This window comes from Zootoca vivipara, chromosome 3, assembly GCF_963506605.1.
Source record: "Zootoca vivipara chromosome 3, rZooViv1.1, whole genome shotgun sequence".
NCBI classification, from domain to species: domain Eukaryota; kingdom Metazoa; phylum Chordata; class Lepidosauria; order Squamata; family Lacertidae; genus Zootoca; species Zootoca vivipara.
Genome location: NC_083278.1, coordinates 38764600 through 38780743, shown reverse-complemented (window position 1 = coordinate 38780743; position 16144 = coordinate 38764600). Strand labels below are relative to the sequence as shown.

The window sequence follows — 16144 nt, the reverse complement described above, 5'->3', positions numbered from 1 at the left end:
AGACAGGAGGGGTCGCGGTGCGCAGTTTTCCTGAGGCGACATCCATTGAAACAAGAAGGGACGGCTCTGCAGCAAAGAGAGCCCAAGCCTGCCCGTCTCCCTGAAGAGCAAGTCCCCTTTTGGCAGACCCCGCACCTGAGCAAAAACAGGCACAGGGTTGCGCTCTCTCCGAATTGCTGCCTGTGCTGCTTCGCCCTGGGCAGTTTAAAGCTATTTAAAGGGGCTTCGCTTCGGGGGAAACAGCCGCCGCACGCTTCGCTTGCAACCCGACCGGAAGATGCGGCGGCAGCGGCGACTCGGCGAGGGAAGCCAGCCCCCTCGCCCCTTCCCCTCCCGGGGGGCTCTTCGCCCTACTGCCCGGAGAGGGCCTATTGCGTGTCAGCCCCTTATAGCTTCTGACTCCAGAGGCAGAAGCCGGAGCGTTGGCTCCCGCCGGCCAATAGGCGCTCGCGATACTCAGCGCTTCGCCCAATCGCGCGCTCCTTTGCTCCGCTGTACTCAACCTGCCCTGCTCCGTCTCCTCCTGAGAGGGTTTGCAACCGTGGCCGATTCCTTCCCTGGCTGCTGCCTTGGGCTCCGCTCTCTCCCCTCCGCCGTCAGTCGCCCTGGCTCGGCCCGGAGCCCTTCGGAGACACTGAGGATGAGCTTCCCCGTCCCCCAGCGCGTGTCCTCTTGCGACTGTCCCAGCCCATTCATCTAGCGACTGGTGAGGGGGGGGGGGAGAAGATTCTGCTGGGGGAGGTGGTGGGGGAGAGGGCGGCGGCGGGAGGGATGGCAGGGGAGCAGGCATGAAATGTTGCTACCTCGTCCCCCAGCCTCCCACCTCCGACCACCGCCCAGGCAGAGGTCTGGGGGCTTCTAGCAGCTGCATGGCAGGTAGGAATTCAACAGGTGCAGGCGGTTCCAGTATGGGCAGGCGTTGAATGGAAGAGCTGCACACCGATTGCATTTCTCCTCGCCATGCAGTTGTTTTTTTCCCAGACTGCAGAAGCTCTGCCAGAAAAATAAAAGATTGCAATCTTCAGATGGAGGTGTGGGGTGGGACACACACACACACTTGGCACCTGTATTTTTATAGGGGGGAAAAGAGTCCCTCCTCTCTCTCTCTCTCTCTCTCTCTCTCTCTCTCTCTCTCTCTCTCTCTCTCTCTCTCTCTCTCTCTCCCCCTCTCTCCCTCTCCACCCCCCAAAAAAGAAATTGTATATGGAAATACATTTTCTAGATGCTTCTACACCTAGTTTGCAGGATTGACTTTCAGGGCCGCCACTGTGCCTTGTGGTTCCTTAACATTTTGCTAATAGGACTTGTAGTTTGAACTCCGCTGCAAAACTCCATTGGGTAGTGTTGCTTTCATTGGTTCCAAGGGCAACATACTGAGGGATAATGCTGAGGACACTTTCGCCTTGAATGTTTACACTGTCTAGGTCAGGAACGCCTTGGTCTCCTTACTTTGATTGTACACTCTAGCAGAGCAGGTCATCTGTTTAATGGAATGTACAGCTTAGAGAGAATAGTACTGACAATACAGTGAGCAAAAGGAATCTAATGTTCTTGGTTGTATAGGCAGAGTTCAGACCTCTAAATCTTGATTGTGTACATCAACTCTGTTAATTAATTATGACATCTCATTGTTTCACTTTTTATTGCTGTTTTAATATTGCATTGATAATTGATTTTTATGGAATTGGACCTTGAATTAGACCTGCAATCAGTTGGGGAATAAAAGTTATACATGTCCAACTTGCTGCTCACATCAATACATTGACTGCAGCATCCTGCAGCAGCTCCACATCAAGTACATTACAATGGTCTGTTCTGGAAGTTGACAGAGGATGGATAACTGAAGCCATACCATTCCTGTTCAGAAAAACCTGTTGTAATTGGTGCACCAACTGAAGCTGCACATAAGCACTCTTAGCCATTAAAGTCACTTGGGACACAAATGTCCACAATGGTTCTAGGAGCAACCTGCAAACTACAAACCTGCTCTTCCAGGGAGAGTGCAACTGCATCTAGAGCAGGTTATTGATATCAATAGGGTTGTCCTCTTCCCTAACAAATGCCATTAACCAGGTGACCAAGGCAGTTTTGATTGCAAAACCAGGACTGAATGCAGATTTAAATGGGTCTAGATCAGTGGTTCCCAACCTTTTTTTGGCCATGCCCCACCTAAGCATCTCTAAAATCCTGATCCCCCCATGACATATAATTCTTATTATTCAAAAAGTAAACTCCTGTTCGCGTGGAGGAAGCCTAAAAGGCCATTAACTGTTAATAACTCATTCTCAAATTGCCCCCCTTAAAAATCAAATTGCCCTTCTGTGGGGTGTGTGCCCCATGTTGGGAACCACGGGTCTAGATACACTGTAGTGGTGGTTTCAGAGCAGTGATTTTAGAACAACTCCTTGGGAATGAAGACATTGTGCTGATTTTTGGAAGTCTCAATTTTATTGAACTTGAATATTCAAAGGACTAAAGGCAAAACCTTAGCTACTTAATGTTTCCCTAGTCAAAAGACTAAAAGCATGAGAAGAAAGGAATAGAGAATTTAATATTGTAAGCATGTCCAATCCAAGATTCTACTTCTTCCAAGTTGGCAACTCAGCTGAGCAAGCAATCTGAAGGAAACATAACATAAGCCAGGCATCCCCAAACTGCGGCCCTCCAGATGTTTTGGCCTACAACTCCCATGATCCCTAGCTAACAGGACCAGTGGTCAGGGAAGATAGGAATTGTAGCCCAAAACATCTGGAGGGCCGAAGTTTGGGGATGCCTGACATAAGCCATATAAGCTAGTGCACTAATAACTACTGAGAGTTCAGCCTTAAGGAAACATAGGATACTGCCCTATACTGAGTGAAACCATAGGTCTTTCTAGCTCATAATTGCCAACACTCAGGGGCGTAGGAAGATAGGGACGGTGGGGGCAGGCCGCCCCAAGCGGTGGGCTCCAAGGGGCGCCATCGCGGGCATGCACCCCGCCCCCAGAATGCGTGTTACACCCCTCCGGGAGGCGCGCCCCACCCCCGGAATGTGGACCTCCGGGAGGTGTGCCACAGCCCTGGAACGTGTCCCCTGCCCCTCCGGGAGGCGCATCCCGCCCCCAGAACAGGCACCAGCCCCGCCCCTGGTGCCAGAGCATGAAGCTCCGCCACTGCCGCCACTGGCTGGCAGCAACTTTACAGGTTTTCAAACGGCAGCCTCTCTCGGTCCAACCTGGAGATGGCAGGGATTGAACCTGGTACCTTTTGTATGCAAACATGTGTTTTACTACTGAACCATATCTCCTCCGGAGTGCTTCTGGTATAGGACAAGAGCTTGCATTGATAGAAACTATTTGGTATTGCTTTTTGACTTCCTGTGATCCGCAATGGCCTGGGGTTTGATCAGAGACTTCTTTGTTCACAGTCTCCTCACTGTACCCTTGCTGTTGTTTGTGGACATCTGGGTGTTGCGGGGGCAAGGGGGGTGGGTAGAGTCTGTGCCAATGCCTGCTTATATTGTTGTGTTGCATGGTTGTTGACACTTTAAATTGGGTTCTCTCCTTTAATGGCTGGAAAGGACTGTGGGGCTGGAACATAGCATACTGTTGTTTGGCATTAGAACAAATAAATGATTCTAGTCTTTCTTGCATGACTGGCCACTCTTGTTTTTTCCTATCACCATATTACCTCCCCTTGGAGGAGCAGGTTTGTAGTTTGCAGGTTGCTCCTAGAACCATTATGGACATTTGTGTCCCGAGTGACTTTAATGGCTAAGAGTGCCTATGTCCAGCTTCAGTTGGTGCACATCAATTACAAAATGCTTTTCTGAACAGGGATAGTATGGCTTCAGTTATACATCTGTCAACTTCCAGAATAGACCATTGTAATGTACTTGATGCCTGGTGTGCTCTGGTCCAAGGGATCATGAAGAGTCGGACATGACTAAACGACTAAACAACAACAACAATATACTTGATGTGGAGCTGCTGCAGGATAATATAATAATAATAATTTATTATTTATACCCCGTCCATCTGGCTAAGTTTCCCCAGCCACTCTGGGCTGCACCCAATCAAGTGTTTAAAATAATACAGCATTAAATATTAAAAACTTCCCTAAACAGGGCTGCCTTCAGATGTCTTTTAAAAATGGGATAGCTGCTTATTTTCTTGATATCTGATGGGAGGGCATTCCACAGGGCGGGCCCCACTACCGAGAAGGCCCTCTGTCTGGTTCCCTGTAACGTCACTTCTCGCAATGAGGGAACTACCAGAAGGCCCTCAGCGCTGGATCTCAGTGTCAGGGCTGAACAATGGGGGAGGATGCTGCAGCCAATGTATTGATGTGAGCAGCAAGATAGTCATGTATAGCTTCTTCAACTGATTGAAACCAATTAATATGTCTGTTTGTTCATGAGGAAATTTGAATTGGTTTTTTTATTGGTATCTTTAAATTGCCTGAACTGTTTCCTTTGCCAATAAGTTTCGTAGTTCTGTTTTGTACTTCCTGTGATTGCAATAATAGAACAAATACCTGTACAAGTAAATGAGCTACCTGATACCGTTACCTGCTATAACTATTACAGTTCAGAGATTGCTTTGCTTGCCCCTTTAAATTCTCTTTACATTTTGTTGGTGCAACTTTACATCAGCATTGGTTAGACCAGGGGTAAAGGTAAAGGGGCCCCTGACCATCAGGTCCAGTCGTGTCCGACTGGGGTTGCGGCGCTCATCTCGCTCTATAGGCCGAGGGAGCCAGCGTTTGTCCGCAGACAGCTTCCAGGTCATGTGGCCAGCATGACAAAGCTGCTTTTGGCGAACCAGAGCAGCGCACCGAAACGCTGTTTACCTTCCCGCTGGAGCGGTCCCTATTTATCTACTTGCACTTTGATGTGCTTTTGAACTGCTAGGTGGGCAGGAGCTGGGACCGAGCAACGGGAGCTCACCCCATTGCAGGGATTCGAACCGCCAACCTTCTGATCAGCAAGCCCTAGGCTCAGTGGTTTAACCCACAGCGCCACCTCTGCCCACTAATGTATCTTTCTTGATGGTAAAATTTCCTTACCGCCCACCAGTGCTCAACGAAAGGAGGTTTGGCTTGTGCCTTAGAACCCCCTACTGCCCACCTAGAATCCTGAAACACCCACTAGTGGGTGGTAGGGACCAGGTTGACAACCCCTGGGTTAGACAAACCCACTACCATGCTCACTTTACAGTTTCTCTTCCGAAACAGACTTTTGAGTGATTTTGTCCAAGAACAAGGGCTCAAGGTTTCCCTGAGACCAGCCCCCAGACCTGTGCTGCTGCACAAGAAATGACTTAGAACTAGCTTCTTGAAATCATACAGTTCTAAAAAGTCAAGAGGTTACACAAAGTCCTTGCTGTGAAATAGGCGCCTGTCAATCATAAATATAGGTGCTACATTTGGGCCACTGCATGGCAGAAACAGAAATATAAATGCTTTGCAAAAAAAAATGCCTACAGAGCAAATGGCTTCTTTGGTGGTAAGGCACACTGGTTTTAAGAGCTTGTGGTAGTGTAAGTGATTCTACAAGACAGATTTGCTCGTATTCTTTGTTGTTTTTACTAGTGTGGTAGCAAAAACATAATCTGGGTTTCACTATAATTTTGTGTACAATGAGCCTTTTATCTGTTTGATTCTAAATGAAAACGTGTTGCTATTGATTACACGTTTAGTCATAAAAGAAGCATTTCCTGATTAGCTGCAATGTGAACCTTGTAGTGACAACATAATTCAGGTCAACATCTGTGTGATTTTAAAAATATTTTGCATTGATATTTTAGCATTTTTATTTGTTTGCTTATAAAACATGACATTTACCTACTTTGTAACACTACTTGATTACCTTTGCTGTAACACCATAATAAAAATGATAATTGTAGATAGTAGTTGAAGAGCAAAGTAGGAGGTTTCCTGTATTTTGTTAAATAATTAGATGCACACTTTCCTACCTTTTGGAAGCATCTGGTGTTGATCATAATTGAGATGAATCATAACTTTCCAGAAAATGCTGGAGTTCAGCTTTATTGCATCCCCCCCCAATGGCCTGATCTGCTTGGATAGTCATTTTCATTTTAATGTTCATGATCCCTTGAAGTCTGCTTTGTATTAAGATTTCTTTTTGATGTGTCTTACCTAGAGATTTTTAGTTTTGTGCTCATTTCCATGACATGTGGATATATTACTGTTAAATAATAACGTATTGCCCATTTCATTGGCAAGGAATGCAGGCTGGTTTACAGTGAAACAGATATGTAAGACAACATTTGCATGCTGAATTTGTCTATCACTATTACACAACTTGTGAAGCAACAGATAAGAGAGAACTGCTGAGTCAAAAATGCTTCATGATGTCAGCAGTTTACTTTTTTATAGCAAGTTCCTAAATAGTACTCTGACTAATGCGGTCCTGCCTTCCAGTTTGTTCCCTCTGTGCCCTTTGCTGTCAACTCAACAAGTTAAGTAAGTGCTGCTAACCCACTTTTGAATTGTGGAGTCTGACAGTTGCAACACATTAGCTGTATGTTTTGTCCCTTCAAACCCCGCCCCGCCCCCAATTGAGAAGTATAGTTTTGAAAGGGAGGCTGTCAAGTTTTAACTTGACAACCATTGAAACAACCATTGAAATAAGTGATAAAATATGCTTGCCATTATAAATCTTAGTGCTGCAGATGTTACAGTGTGTGTGTGAATTATTAATATAAAATATAATTCACTGCCAATTGACAGGCTGTCTTTGGCATTTGATGGTTTGGTTCCACTTCAAGTATTTGATGGTTTTATAACCAATATTTGATATTCTGCCCTTTTCCTATAATAGGATTATAACAATCAGTGGTTCTTTGAAAATATCATAGTTGATGGGATAAAATATTTCTGGATCAATACTAACTATGAAGTTTGAGAGCTTGTAGTGAAAATCACAAAAATTTATGTTAGCCATGCTTATATATAATATTTCTACATTGCCCATGGTTTTTTTTTAATCAAGTGGTTTATAATTTTATAAGCAAACTAGCTGGCCCTGCCATGTGTTGCTGTGGCTAATTCCTGTGACTGCCCTGTGCCGAACCATGATGTATCCCGCCCCTTCCTCCCCCCACCCCCGGCTTATCCCTGTGATTCCCCCCACCGTGTCCTGACGTATCCCGTCCCCTGCCCCCCAACCCCCATCCAGGCGAGTCAGTACCTAGTCTGTAAAGGCTTCAGCCTCCATTTGGCCTAGTCTGTAAAGGCTTCGGCTTAGTATGTAAACGGCAGCCGAGGTGCTGTTTAGAGGGAAGGTTCTATAAGTGTAGTACCAGTGTAGCCGCTGCTAGAGGGCGCTGGTTTGCAACCTGGTTCTTTTCCCAGCATGCACTTTTGGCTGAGTGGTGTGTTCTGGAACAGGGGTTTTTGGGGGTCTCACCTGGCGGAGGTGTGACACCTGTCTTTGAAAACTTTATAAGAGCCTTCGGACATTTGCTTTGGACGTTGTGTTCAAATCTGAAAGGAATCGGTGAAGCGGTTTCGGAGAAAAGTGGACACAAACCCACATGCCCTTGTTACATTTTTATAGATACATATAAGCCTACATGACCACAGGGAGAAGAGCAGAGAAAAAAACGCCATGGGGCATCTGTAACAGTGAAACTGGACACCTTCATCTGCTCCAGCTGCAATAAAACATGTCTCTCCCATATTGGTTTCTACAGCCACAGTAGGTACTGTAACTCTCCAGCAGTTTGAATTTACCCCTGTTGGTGCACTCTTCCATTGTCTCTCAAAACAGATGGATGCCAACAACATGCCTACATAATTTGAGAGCTGGCTAGTGTAGTGACTAACAGGGTGTGGGTGTACAGGTGTCTCACAGACAGATGCACAGAGCAACTTCATTTGCAAGTGCACTTTAACATTAAAAAGTATTGAAGGCAGGTTCTTGTGAAATGCAATCGGTAAGCACACATATCACTTCACAAATTAAAAAGAACAGGTTGTAGCCCAAGTTCCTTTTGCCTGATTAAACATGAGGCCAGGCATATAAAGAAGCATAAAGAAAACATTACCCGTGTGAGGTTTATGTACTTAGTGTCACATTTAAACCTGTTTGTAGGTGTCTACATGTGCATAGGCACCTTAGTTTAAATAGAACACCAATTGCATGAAATCCGATATGGGTAGTGTGTGCATGTGTGTGTGTTTACATGCTGGTGTCGTATTTAAAAATGGACATGAGTGTGTGAAATATGAGGCAGGGCAAGTCAGAGACCATATAAAACTTGAAACAAATATGATGATGTGTTGCATCAGGCCCACCAAGCCACAACTGCTGGTAATGAGCAAGTAAGAAAAGTCCCTAGTTAAGAGTCTCTTTCTGTTACATGTCTGGCAATAGCCTCTTGATTGCTTTGCGGTTTTGGTCACTCAATTTTAATTCAGCATTTGAATTTTTGTTTCTTCTACATGAAATCTGGTATTCAGAGGGATACTGCCTCCAACAGTGGGGGCAAAACATAGCCGTCATGGCTAGTAGCCATTCTGAATTTGTCTGAGCTTCTAAATCCGTCCAAGTTGCTGTCCATGACTACATCTTGTGGGTGTTTAGCTAAGCACTGTGTGAAGAAGCACTTGAAGGAAGAGCCATAGCTCATTATTAGAGCATCTGCTTTGCATACAGAAGGTCCCAGGTTCAGTCCTCAGCATCCCTAGTTGGGCTGGGAGAGACCTCTGTCTGAAACCCTGGAGAGCCACTGATGGACCAGTGGTCTGACTAGGTATAAGGCAGCTTCCTTGGTATTTTGTTTTGTCTGCCCTGAATCACTCAACATTCAGCTTCATCGGACATTCCCAATCTGTTTTCTCCATACCGTGCATCATCTTTGCCTTTCTATCCTTTCTATCCTTATTTGCCTCATTTTTCAATTAAAAAGCCCCAAATCTTGTAACTTTGCATCATAGGGAACTTGTTCCACCCCTTGATCATTTTAGTTGTCCATTTATGAACTTGCTCCAGCTCTACATTATCTTTTTTGAGACAAATTAAACATTATTGAGATTTAGGAGTCACAGAGTGAGGTACTTTATCAAAGCATAAGATGCTGAGATGGATTTGCTTTCTGTTTTCTGTAAGTTCAGTTGTATGTTCAGTTATATGTATATCACTTATTGATCAAGTCTGAAAGCCAAAGTTGGAAAGGGGAGATAGAGTTAATATTGCCTGAGCATCATGTGATTTATGAAAATTTTGAATAGTGCAGTGATGAACAAAGTTATACTTGAGGATATAAAAATGCAAACAAGTTATGGATGTAATATATCTCCAAAAGCAAGTTCACATAATATGTCAGTAAATTAGTTAGTGAATATGTAGTACTTGGGACAAAGATTAAACATACTTAAATGTATGTATAAATAGAATAGAAGCATGTAGTTTAAATCTTGTTTATTTCCATATTTTTTTAAGAAAAAAATGTGTACTTATTATTTTATTTTTAAATTTGTCAGTCACCTTATCTTGCTCAGGGCACCCAAAGCAACTTACAGTCAACCTCTTTCCTCATATTCGAACCAAGAGGAAAGAGAAATACATTAAAAGCATCCCACTTCTGAAAGGTCACTGCCACAGATAATTAAAGGCCAAAGGCCTGGTTATAGTTATGTCTGGCGCCTAAAGAAATATAAAGATGGGGAGACCATTCCACAAATGGTGAGCCACTACAGAAAAGTCCTGTTCTTGTGTTGCCACCCTCATGGAGAGGGCTCACAAAGAAGAAGCTGGCATAGATTGTGTGTATGTATGATTTAGTTATTGCTAGGGTGGTACAAGAAAATGCTTGAAGGGTGAGGGTGCCCAAAAAGGTGGGGGATATGGGTAGGTGTAATGGTAAAAACTGAAGTGTCTGCAGAACACAGAAGGCACATCATTCTGGTCTTAGAAATCCAGTTCAGAGTTTCAATTTTCTATCCAAATGTTTTGTGCTTCCTCCTATACCAGAGGGCTTGAATCTGACATAGTTGAAAGTAAAATGTCAATGTGATGTCTGGGTGGCATGTACATATAATATAAATTGTCTGTTTGCTCTAGCACAATTAACATAGTATTCTCTTTGCCAGTGTGGGGTGGGTGCAGAGTAGTGTTTCACATAAATTCCCAATTTGCATCTGTATTGGAATTGTTTAAGATGTTGTTTTGTTTTTGTTTTATCCATTGTTTGCTGCCTTCATCTTTAAGAGGGAGGCCAGGAAAAAATAATCAATAAATCCTTGAAACACAGTTGCTGATATTCTGAACATTTCCTAATCTCATTTTTCTCCCATTTCTCTTCTTGCAGATCTCCCTTGCAATTATGGATATCTGAAAGAACTAGCCAGTGTGGAGGGGGAATCCCCCTCCTCACACCTTTATTGCCTTTTGGAAACTTTTTCTTCCTCAACTATATGGTATTTTGTAGATAAAGAAATGAACTCTTGAATTTATATTGATGAAAATATTTATTTTTTTAAGTGCCAAGCCTTAACAGCACAATAATTCCCATGGCAGCTTTCTGCAACTGAATAAAGACTGTTCCTGAAAATCATGATTTTCTTGTGAAGAAGGGGCACAAAGCAGAGTTCCCTTGTCTGTGTTTTACAGGGGTTTCTCTTGTACAGTAGAGTAGTGCAGTAAAGCGTAAGATGACTTCTTTGATGCCTGACTGTACTTTGAAGTGTCGATCACTGCAGCATGCTTTGGATATTGTTTCTGTCATAACTCAAGGGAGTGAAGGCCAAATCAAGGCCTTCCTCACTTCTCACTGCTACAATGCCGCAACAAGCAAGGATATCTTTGGCAGGAACGCCCTTCATCTTGCCTCTTCCTGTGGTAAGAAAGGGGTGCTAGACTGGCTGATAGAAACAAATGGAGTGGATTTGTTGGCAAAAGACAAGGAGTCTGGATGGACAGCTTTACACCGTGGCATTTTCTATGGTCATATAGACTGTGCGTGGTCGCTACTGAAGGTTGGTATTTTGCAATTCTTAGTGCTGTTATGAATATGCATTTGGCCTCAAGACTTTAGGAACCAAGGGCTGAGCAAAATCAGGCTGTCCTGTATATAAGCAGTTGGATGGAATCCAATGTAGCGCTCAGGTGAATGTTATGTTAGTGCAAGCATTTACTCTTGCGCAATAGAACGTTCTCTCCATCTCTTGCGGAGAGCATGTGGGGAGAAGCAAGGAAAGTAACCACAAGTGAAAATCCTTGTGCTGATGGAATACCGCCCACCTGCCAAATCCCATGTGGTCATTCTTTCAGTTGCACATATCTTTTTATTAGGCTGTCATGGTTTGTTCAAATAAAATTAAACTTGATTGTTCTGTTGAATAATATGTAGGGGGGAAATCTTAACAGGAAGTCTTCTGTATAATGTTTGAGTCTGATGTCAAAATGAATCATTCCCTGCTATTGCAGGCAAGGTAGAGGCATGGTGAACTACAGATGGCTTAAAGTTTGTTCTAGGTTTTTGTCTGTTTGTCTCGTTTTCTTTTTGATCCATTTGAAGTTGTTTTCAAGTGAAGAACAGTTATAGATTCTGCTTGTTAGTCTTCTCTAAACTGGTCTCCTCCAAATGTTTTGGACCAGTTCACAACACAGTTGTGCCTCTTGGGACTGATGGGAATTGTAGTACAAAGCATCTGAAGAGCACCAGGTTGGGTAAGGCTGGTGGGTGTAGGGGCTTTAAATGTAACTAGCCCCAATTTGAATTGTTCTTGCTTCCTTTTTTGTTACAATTATTTATATTCTGCTTTTCACGATAAATGCTCTAGCCAACTGAGCTACCTAGCTATCCAAATCATTCCAAGGCAGCTTACAAATAAGAAAATACATTAATGCAATGCAATAAATATATATACATATAAACATGTAATTATCACACTCCTTCGCATAGAGCACTTGATGGTAGAAGGCCCTGTGAGAGGAGCAGATCGTTCAGCTGAGCCATGCTCAGAGGTGGCCTTTGCTTGCCTCCCTTAGTCTCTCAGTCTATTTTCCATAGATCAGTTGCCTCCTCAGCTGTTGTTGGACTACAACTCCCATCGCCCCTGTCTACTAGTTCTGCTAGCTAGGGATGATAGACTTTGTAGTCTAACAGCTGGGGACTCAAGTTTGAGAAAAAATGAAACAGATCATGTCAGTGGACCCCTTTAAGCACAACAAGATATGTGCCCAATGCCTACATAAAGTTAGCCTAGCAGCTGACTTCAAAGGCAGCTCACAGCATATAACATATTAGACCTGTCTAAGGAGAATGGGGGGGCATGTCTAGAGGTGCCTCAGGTGGTAGAAGGAGTGTCCCTCACCCCCCAACCAAAACATAAAACTGTTCACCAATAATACCTGTGTCTTGGCAGGATGATGCTTCAGTTTATGAGTCTTGGAGGTTTCAGACACCTATAAAAATATGAATGAGCTAATTTAGATTAGAAGATTGGTGGAATAAGAAACAAAACTGGATTATCAGTTTTCACTTCCTCTCCTCTTCCTCTCCTCCGTTTGTTCTCAGCATGGTGTGAACTTGTATATGCAGGACAAAGAAGGCTTGTCTGCTTTGGATCTTGTAATGAAGGACAGACCAGCCCATGTCATTTTTAAGAATACAGGTATGTCACCATAAGAGGATCATTATGCTTACTGGTACAAATTTGAACATGAAGAAATAACTATATTTTGAACATGCAGGAAAAGCTATGTTTTATAAAATGTATGTTTTATGAAGTGCAGTGCAATGTTAGGTGTTGGGTGCTGGGTTAGCCTCTCCTCTGAATCCCGAGGGGCCTAAATCATACCTTAAAACAGCATGTTGAAACTACATTTATTGAAATTGTGTGTGTACATGCATGCTTGTTGATACTTAAGCTATGTTCAGTGACTTAGTTCTCGTCCATATATATCTTGAGAATGTTGGGATTATGTTATTTTAGGTAAATGCTCAGGTATGTAATTTTGCTGTAATAAAAAAACCCTGATAGTCTTCTAGGCCTTTTGCCTAGTTTTGCAGGATATCTGGAAAGAATCCATTCAACAGAAAGTAGAAGTGCATTTAAAATAACGCATTGTGTGCATATGAGAATGAGGATTCAAATGGAAGTCATGATTTTGTGTTAGATCCCACAGATGTCTACACCTGGGGAAACAATATAAATTTTACTTTGGGACATGGTGGTCAACAGAGTAAATATCATCCTGAGCTGGTGGATCTCTTTCCTAGGAATGGTGTTTATGTTAAACAGGTAATTAATATATATACACAACAAAACATCCAGGGCTAGCATGGTAAACTCCCTCAAGCCCCCAACCTTCAAAGCATTTGTAGTCCCCTCTTATGCCAAATATAGGGCTTAGTCGCAGGTCTTAGACCTTAGAATCCCAGTTTATCATGTGTCTTTGCTTCACTTCTGTCCTCCATCCTCTTCCCCTATTTTTCTGTGACTTACAAAGCAGAAACAGCCCACCCCCTGCTTCTGTTCTTCCACCCTCTCTCAATACACCTGGCATTAAATCTCAATAGCTGGTGTGGGTGGGAAAGCAAGCAGCCTCAGCATTTTCTCTACTCTCATCAGTGATTTGTTAGCATAAGTACACACCTTTTAGTATTTCCTTTTCTGAAGAAAATCTGGTTTAGTTATTGGAATTTTCTCTGCTCCATTTGTTAGTTCATTATATATTACTTCATGGTGATGATAATAAGTAATGTTAATTCATGATGCAGCTCAAGCAACATTGTTAAGGACCCTTTCCTCTCTCTCCTTTAGGTGGTGCTCTGTAAATTTCACTCCGTGTTTCTTTCCCAAAAAGGACAAGTATACACATGTGGACATGGTCAAGGAGGACGCTTGGGTCATGGTGATGAACAGACTTGCTTGGTATTTTAAAACAAATTATTAGATTATGAAAAAGAAAACTGGTTTCAAATATTGTATTTGGCCGACCACTGAGCCATCTTTTGTACATACCGTACACATGGTTTTTAAAATTATATTTATTTTAAGTAACTCCCCTGCAGTGCTTTAAAAACTGCTTTTGACACACTGTCAGAAGTTGCTGCTACTTTAGTGCAGCATGCAGCTGCTGATTTAACAAGAGAGCTTAAAAGCACCATTGTCTATGCAAATTGTTCCATATGCAGATCTTCTGCAGTGTTTTGCGTTGCTGAAAATCATATTGCTTATGCATTTTCAACTGAGTACCCTCTAAATTATGCCATATTTAAACCGAATTGGAACAATGCTCGATGATAACATTGTTTTAATTTCACAAGAAATAAACTAAATTCTCCTGATCCCTTGGTTAAGGGGGTTGTGTTGTGTCACAGAGGCCGGATGGGGCTACTTCAGAGTAACGACTCTACACCGCTCTGCATTTTATCTTTTTATTGGTGCTGCGTATTTACAGTGCTAAAGGTAGAGCTATTTACAGAGACACATCTTCTCAGCTTGAATCAGTACCTCCGAATGGCGTTTGGCGCGTTTTTCGCCAGCAAAACAACTTGGGGAGCCCCATCCTCTTTCCCCTACGCTTTTTGCGCAATTCCGGAGTTGGGGGGATGGGTCTGCCCCCCTTTCTTCCTCCTTCCTGTCCCACCTGGGACGATGGCTCCTCTACCCTGCTAGAGCCTTGGACCCCACTTCCTGTTTCCCCACTTGAGCTGGAGCTTTCCCTGCTTTCAGCCGCGCTCTGGGCTGGGCTGGAACTCAGGAGGGGAGGGACTTCGCGATAGCCCCTGTCCCTCACATCCACCCCCCTCCCAAGCCCCCCTTCTCCCCTCCCGAGAGGCTGCACGGGTGTCGGTGACGACTGAAAGCCTAAAAACTCCGTGCTGTCCAAGCCGGTTGGTGTGAATACCTCCCCCCAGTCCCGTTGGCTCCCTCCTTCCTCCTGGGAAGACTGAACCCCCAAAAAGTCCGTGGCCTCAGAGCTGGTGGGGGTGAAAATCTGCTGCCAGTCCGCCTCTTCCTCTGACCGGGTGGACCGCGGAGACGCCCATACCTCTTCCTCCGGGTCCTCAAACTCCGCTTCCCATCTCCATGGCGAACTGCTCTCTGCGACCTCCTCCCCTTCTCCCTCCCCCTCCCTTTCCATGTGCCAGGGTTTGGGCCTGTGTGGGAAGAGGGCGTGGAATTCTTCCACCAAGAATTCCTCCCGTATCTGAGTGGCTGGGACCCATTCATTCTGGGATGGCGGGGCATCCTCCCATGCCATGAGGTACTCCAGGCCCCCCACCCCCCTTCGTGAATCAAGGATGGCCATTGCTTCATTGAGTGGCTCCCTGCCTCCTCTCTCCCCCCCTCCCTCGGGGGGCTGTTCGCTGCCTCGGAACCTGCTACTTTCCCTGTACGGCGACAGCAACGATCTATGAAACACTGGGTGCACCCTCATGTCCTCTGGCAGTGCCAGCCTGAATGCCACCGGGTTAACCTGTTGCGTGACCGTAAAGGGGCCCAGCCGTCTGGGTGCCAGCTTTTTGCACCTCCCTCTGGTGGGAAGGCCCTCCGAGGACAGCCAAACCTTGTCCCCCACCCTGATGACCTCCCCTTGTCGCCTGTGGCGATCTGCCCCCTTCTTGTACGCTTCCTTGGCTCTCTCCAAGTGTTCTCTGAGCTGCTGGTGCACCGTCTCCAGTTCCTCTGCCCAATCCTCTGCCTGTGGGCCCTCCTCCTCCTCCTCCCCCTCCCCCTCCGGGAAAGATCTGAGGTCGTGCCCATAGTTGGCCTTAAAGGGCGACACCCCTGTGGAGACGTGCACTGCATTGTTGTAGGCAAATTCTGCCAGTGGTAGGCGATCCACCCAGTCCGTTTGCCTCTGGCTGACGTAGCATCTCAGGTACTGCTGCAGAATGGCGTTGACCCTCTCCGCCTGTCCATTGGTCTGCGGGTGCCGAGCCGTCGACAAGCTGACCTCCACCTGCAGGAGGTTCATGAGCCGCCTCCAGAACCTGGAAACAAATTGGCGGCCTCGATCCGAAATAACTCTCAAAGGCCAACCATGCAGTCTGAATACGTGGTCAACAAACAGTTTGGCTGTCTCTTCTGCAGAGACCGCCCTGGCACACGGTATAAAATGGCACATTTTGGACATGAGGTCCACCACCACCAACACTGCGGTCTTGCCCCTGGACGAA

The 16144-nt window shown here is 44.8% G+C and overlaps 1 protein-coding gene across 2 annotated transcripts in view; it reads left to right on the top strand.

The window, feature by feature from the left end:
- Nucleotides 1–492: 492 nt before the first annotated feature.
- The window catches only part of IBTK (inhibitor of Bruton tyrosine kinase), a 53492-nt gene continuing 37840 nt past the window's right edge, over nucleotides 493–16144 (top strand). The window contains exons 1-5 of one of the 2 annotated variants that reach the window (XM_035109524.2): nucleotides 493–706; nucleotides 10319–10985; nucleotides 12530–12626; nucleotides 13132–13256; nucleotides 13779–13889. In XM_035109524.2, the coding sequence (XP_034965415.1) occupies nucleotides 10662–10985; nucleotides 12530–12626; nucleotides 13132–13256; nucleotides 13779–13889 (657 nt within the window). In that variant the 5' untranslated portion in view covers nucleotides 493–706; nucleotides 10319–10661. Of the gene's footprint in view, nucleotides 707–10318; nucleotides 10986–12529; nucleotides 12627–13131; nucleotides 13257–13778; nucleotides 13890–16144 lie in introns of those variants that run through there. The other variant, XM_035109525.2, reaches the window with a different exon arrangement.